The 6164-nt window shown below is 46.2% G+C and overlaps 1 protein-coding gene and 1 long non-coding RNA gene across 2 annotated transcripts in view; one reads left to right on the top strand and one right to left on the bottom strand.

Annotated features, from left to right (window-relative positions):
• The window catches only part of leng9 (leukocyte receptor cluster (LRC) member 9), a 3967-nt gene extending 241 nt beyond the window's left edge, over window positions 1-3726 (bottom strand). Inside the window, exons 1-7 of the mRNA XM_008322667.3 lie at window positions 3388-3726; window positions 2993-3074; window positions 2551-2693; window positions 1953-2279; window positions 1740-1860; window positions 821-932; window positions 1-739 (exon numbers count right to left, since the gene is read on the bottom strand). Coding sequence (XP_008320889.1) covers window positions 101-739; window positions 821-932; window positions 1740-1860; window positions 1953-2279; window positions 2551-2693; window positions 2993-3074; window positions 3388-3478 — 1515 coding nt within the window. The 5' untranslated portion in view covers window positions 3479-3726 and the 3' untranslated portion in view covers window positions 1-100. The remainder of the gene's footprint in view (window positions 740-820; window positions 933-1739; window positions 1861-1952; window positions 2280-2550; window positions 2694-2992; window positions 3075-3387) is intronic.
• Window positions 3727-4144: 418 nt separating this feature from the next.
• LOC112487907 (uncharacterized) lies at window positions 4145-5519 on the top strand. The gene is made up of 2 exons (XR_003051451.1): window positions 4145-4265; window positions 4390-5519. It is a non-coding gene; the product is annotated as an uncharacterized LOC112487907 (long non-coding RNA).
• The last annotated feature ends 645 nt before the right edge of the window (window positions 5520-6164 follow it).

Raw genomic sequence — 6164 nt, 5'->3', positions numbered from 1 at the left:
TATGGTTTTATTATATTTCCCAGAGTTTGGAGTCAGTGATTTCAGCAGTTTCCTGGTCACATGACACATACAGAGACACGTGAAGCAGCGCTCTCTTCCATCAGCGCAGCGTGACCGCGCACACGCTCTGATAAAAGCCGTCCACCCTGGGACTTCCTACGACACACAGGTGTAAGGTGTTGACGGGCAGACGGCCAAAGGTCAAACCCTTCCCCACCTTCAGGTCGCCCACACCTTCAAACAGCCTCTCCCCGTCCTGCTCCTTCACCTTGGCCAGAGTCAGGTGGTAGCGGGGGTCGAAGGAGGCCCTGTGCAGCAGACCCTCCTTCCTGTACGCCTCCTGCAGGCCGCTGTTGAGCTGCCGCAGGTGGAGTTGGGGCTGGGGGCTGAGGAAGAGCACCTTTCCGTTGAAGTGCTTCAGCTTCACGGGGAAGGTCACCGCCACCGGGGGGTTGCGGTCCCAGTAGGCAAATTGCCGCAGAATCTCCACGGCGGTGGCCACCTCCGCCGGGCCGCGCAGCACCAGGAGGCACAAGGTGACGTGGAGGCTGGAGGCGGGGCTCCAGTAAGGGGCCGAGGAGGGGAGAAGAGCGGTGATCTCCTCCTGCAGCTGCTGGAAGGAGGAGAGGACAGCAGGAGTGTTGGCCCTGAAGCTGATGAAGTGGGTGGGCTTCTTCTTAGGAGGACGACCGGCGTGGATCTGTGTCCCCCGGCCCATGTCCAGGACAGTCTGAGGACGCTGGGACAGGCAAGAGGACAGTGTTGTTACACCTGAACACCAGCGCTCACTGGACTAGAGTCTGAGCTGGGCTGTACTCACCGGGGCATCTTCATCTTCATCTTCATCTTCATCATCTTCATCATCCCAGGTCTCCTCGTCCTTCGCTTCCATCAGACCCACTTCTTTTTCACTGGGGGGGGGTTCCTCAGGACTGAAATCAAAACAGGTCAAGTTACTACCTTCCTCCTGAAGGTGGCGAGGTGGAGCTCAGTAGACCAGGGTTCTACAACCTGTGGCTCCTGAACCACCTGCTGCTCTTCAGGCTCTCTGCGATGGTCCAACCCTAATCTGTCTGTTCCTAAGGTCACTGTTCCTAAGGTCAATGTTCCTAAGGTCAATGTTCCTAAGGTCAATGTTCCTAAGGTCAATGTTCCTAAGGTCAATGTTCCTAAGGTCAATGTTCCTAAGGTCACTGTTCCTAAGGTGACTGTTCCTAAGGTCAATGTTCCTAAGGTCAATGTTCCTAAGGTGACTGTTCCTAAGGTCAATGTTCCTAAGGTCAATGTTCCTAAGGTCAATGTTCCTAAGGTGACTGTTCCTAAGGTCAATGTTCCTAAGGTCAATGTTCCTAAGGTGACTGTTCCTAAGGTCACTGTTCCTAAGGTCAGATCAGACGGACGTTCTTTGCTTTCAAAAACCCAAGATAAATTCATGTCACACGTCACCCTGCTCCTTTCGTCACACCACTCAAATAAAACAGTGTGAATGGTAGTGAACCTGCAGGTGAGTGTTGTGTTTGTCTGTGGCCCTGGGGCAGACTGGACAACTGTCCACTGGACAACTGTCCACTGGACAAGTGTCCACTGGACAAGTGTCCACTGGACAAGTGTCCACTGACTGATGTCACCTTCTAACCGTCGAGTGCTGAAGACAAATAAATGAGCCAACAGCGCCACCAGGGACGTCTAACCCTGACCAGACTTTTGTGACAGAAGGTCAAAGGTCATGAACACCAGACCTGTTTGAAGCAGCCTCTAACACATGTGTGTCCTCACAGCGTGGACACTCCCCTGGGGGGCGACATTCTTCCTGTCCACTGACACCTGGTGGTTGGTTCTCTTCCTCTCGCTCTTGGAATTCTGTTTTGTAAACACACACACACACACACACACACGAACTGGTTGTGTGACAAGTGGCTCATATCTTATAACTATTAACTGTTCAGTCTAACCCTTCACTTCCTCTTCCTCTCCAAAGGGGGGCGCCAAAGATTGTCCAGTGGAACCAAACACCCTGTCAGTTCTGGTGTTGCGGTCCCAGACCCGGTGCCGCCTGTAGCTGAAGTACTGGATCCGGTGCCTGGGCAGAGCCAGTTCAACAGAGTAGTCACAGTCACACGGAGCCGTGTCCCAGCTGAAGTCACAGAACGGACGCTCCACCACTCCAAGGAACCGATCCAAATAACCAACCATGAATTCTGACGCCTCCACCGTCGGATCCCACAGGATCCGAGAGATGACATCATCAGCTGTTCGCATTCGAGGCTTTTTGTTCATACCTGCGGGAGAAGAGGGTATTAATGGACAGACAAGGGCTAAAAGTACCGATATATATATATATATATATATATATATATATATATATATGAATTTATATATGTACGTACTTATATATGTACGCATGTATGTACGTACTTATATATGTATGTATGTATGTACTTATATATGTACGTAAGTACTTATATATATGTACTTATATATGTACATGTGTAGTATGTATATGTTGTAATTAAAGGAGTGACTAATAAAACAGACTAAAAAGGTCGTGACCTTTTCTTCCAGCTCTTTCTTCCTCATTCGTTTCTGTTGTCAGCTCCTTCTTCCTCCTTCCTTGTTTTTCTTCCTTCCCACCAGCCACTGCGTCTCCCTGGTCATGTGACGTAGCAGCTCCTGAACCGTCCACTGAGACCTCACTGACAAATTAAAGCAGAGTAAAGACCAAACATTAAGTCGTCATTGTTTTCTGCTAACGCTAATGTAAAGGACCTTGGTAGGTCACTTCCTGTTTGAATAAAAGGTGACATGAACCTAGGTTCCTGACTGATCAAAGATCAGATCCAACAAAATATAAAATCCTCTTCAGAAATGTTTCCTGGACTCATCAAACACGTACTGCATTCAGAGTAATAAGTACAAATATGTAAATGTTTTGGTTGAGGCAGCAGCCAATACTGGTATACATACGTTTACTACAAATACTTAGAGTACACACCTGTGAGCAAGACGACATCTTTTTCCAAAATGACACTTTCCCATGAGGAAGAAGGGGCAGAGTTTGAACTCCTCCTGGTTCTCTTGTGTGTTCAGACAGCAGAGGGTTAAAAAGACACTTCAGTGTGAACTCTGACCTCCAGTGATGAGTCTGAACAAATGTGTCTCCACTTCTTCAACTAAAGTTCTTGTCAGAAGGACAAAACTAAAGATGAAGCTATATATCATTCTAGTGACATCACAGCAACTGACCAGAAGGTACGGGCTCACAGACCACAGACTGAGGTGACGGACCAACACAAACACAAACACAAACGTAATGAAACGTGGTTGTCTTTTCAGTCTGCAGCCAATGACCTCACGACTTGAATGAACCTGATGAAGGAGAATCCTTACCTGCCGCGGCTGTGGCCGTCGGTACTGACCGGTGTGTGACCTGGTCACCGTGACCCTCTCCACGGGACTCCACTGATTTATCTGTCGCCATGCTCACCACACCTGTGGAGACTCGAGCAGTTGGTAAACCGACGTCGTCAGTGTTTGTCTGTTCCGTGAAACCGCACCTTAAACTTTGTTTGTCACAATCGCACAGCAAAACCAGACATTGTCGCTGAATATACACCTGTCAGTGACTGTACCGCTGATCCCAGTGTTTTTACAACGTTAACACACGTTAACGGTTCAACAAAACCTACTTAGTAACACATAAAAGTGAGTAATGACTGTAAAAAAACAGGCGTTTCTTCGTTTACATTACACTTTGACCCTGAATTATGGCCCGAGAGAGAACTGTGGGAAATGCAGTTTTAATTCTAAGGGTTTTTTTGGTCTGAAATGCTTCGTTTTATCAACGGTGGAACAGCCTTTGTAAAGAAGTTCTTCATAAATAACACTCGTCACGCTTCGATGCCACCAACACATTCTTCGTTTCTGGAGCAAACGGGGAAAGATCTTTCTTTAAGAGGTTTGCCCACTTTTTCCCACTCGGTTTTGTCCGTGAACGCAGCTTATTGGTCACGCGTCACCCAAGCTCGAGCTCGTGATTTTGACTCACGTGACGTGACGTGATGTTTTTGTGGGTTAGCCGCGCAGCTTTAGCCATATGCTAAAATAAGCTGTTAAAACAAACAGCGCTATAACAGCCTGGAGTCCCGGCAGCTGGAGACAGGGACAGGGACAGGGACAGGGACAGGGACAGGGATGGAGAGCGGGAAGGCGAAGGGCTAACAATGAGGGCCAACAGTTCGGCCACACAAAGAGGTGAAATGTGTGAGGTGAGCGCAGTGCTGCTGGTCACGTTGGTTTAATATTTCTCCAGCTACATGACAGAGAGGAGACGGTGGACGAGTGGTCAGTGCTTTGACCCTTTTCTTTTCTTTCTTTTTTTTCCAAACACAGTGGAACCCGGGTTTTAGAACCTCATTTAGAACCTGAAGGTCGTTCATGAACAGAAAAGTTCAAAAACTGAAACCATTTTCTTCTCCATAGGAGTCAATGTCAAATGGATGAATCAGTGAAATATTTTTTTCATCATTTTTTCATTGTGTTATTCTTTGAAACATTAATTTATTCAATATCCTTGTTTTTATTGAGGTTTAGTTCACGATCAGACTCATCACTGACCTGGTGCTAATAATAACTGGCAGAATCTTTTCTTTCAGCCTTGGTTTCCACATTTTCAGGTTCGGCCAAGAATTTTCATTTCGATGCATCACTACTACACAGGTATACGTGTATACATGTATACTGCAAGTACAGTGGAGTTGTACACGTGTTGTACTGTCCTGTGCTTAAAGCAGTATTTTCTTCTCGTAATGCAAATAAATCTGTACTAATGTTAACCCCGCTCGCCCCAGCTGTGGTGTGTTTACCAACACTGTCCTATGGAGAATAGATCTAGCACTTAGCACTTAGCACTTAGCATCACTTGTCTCTGTCACTTTTACAGCTATATATACACAGCCAGTATAGTGTGTCGGAGGTTCAGTTTCTGTGTCTGGACGTCACTCGTCACCCTCGCTGCTCCACTTCCCTCGTCGATAAAATATGTGGACGTACAGGAGACAGTGACCACGGGGATGGAACACCGGTTTGATTAGGGGGGGGGCGGGGGGGCTGGGTCACATATTTGAAATTCAAGGGTTAAGTTTCCCAACCTCTGCAGTGCAACACATTGCTGTGATCCCTGGCCTAATTATAGAGGTGCAGGTTTAGGAGAGGGTGTTTGGGCGAATGACAGTGGGGGGGGCAGTTACGATTGAGTGTAAATAATTGGAAATAGCAGCAACAAACCAAACACACGGCACTTCTTTCAAAACCCTTTATTTAAAGGCCAGAGCGGTGCTACATGATGTCTTTATACAGGAATAAAAATGAGCAAAAACCTTCGAAAAAAGCACAAAATGAAACGAATGACTTCAAACCTGAACAAAAAATAGAACACCTTCACGTTATGTACAGAGCAGACAAATATAAAATGACACATCTCACCTTCCCTCAGGTGAAACCCAATCACTGTACAGCACACGTTATAAATAATGACAACCTACGCCCCCTGTTGATCAAGTATCAAGTGTTAAAGAGGTTTGTTCGACTGACTGCTACAACAATCAAGGATTCTGTCTACAACCGAGGCAACGACGGGAAACAACAGGCAACGACGGGAAACAATAGGAAATGACATGCTACAACAATCAAGGATTCTGTCTACAACCGAGGCAACGACGGGAAACAACAGGCAACGATGGGAAACAACAGGCAACGACGGGAAACAACAGACAACAACAGGAAATGACAGGAAACAACTGGCAACGACAGGAAACTACAGGCAACAACAGGCATATACGTCAATATGAACATCAACATTTAAGGCCGAGTGTATTTTCATTGTAGCCGTACATAAAGTTTCACCAACCACGGTGTTTTCACCTAAATCTAATAACAAACAAAAAAGTACTTTAACAAAATCATCAGTCAATCAATGAACCAATCAGCTGCGACTTGATGAAAACACTGGACTTTGGTTTTTTTTTATATATCACGACATCGTTGTTCGTCATCACTGAACATCGTTGATGTCCGTGGGTGTTTTCCAGAAGCCCGTGGCTGGAGTTTTTTTTTGTTCTAAAGATTATTTTAAATAAATCTAACTTCAGTTTCATAAATATAAATAT

The sequence above is a fragment of the Cynoglossus semilaevis genome, chromosome 13 (genome assembly GCF_000523025.1).
Source record: "Cynoglossus semilaevis isolate Cse_v1.0 chromosome 13, Cse_v1.0, whole genome shotgun sequence".
In the NCBI taxonomy this organism is placed as follows: Eukaryota; Metazoa; Chordata; class Actinopteri; order Pleuronectiformes; family Cynoglossidae; genus Cynoglossus; species Cynoglossus semilaevis.
The sequence above is the reverse complement of the archived record's forward strand: the minus strand, read 5'-3'. Positions and strand labels throughout refer to the sequence as shown.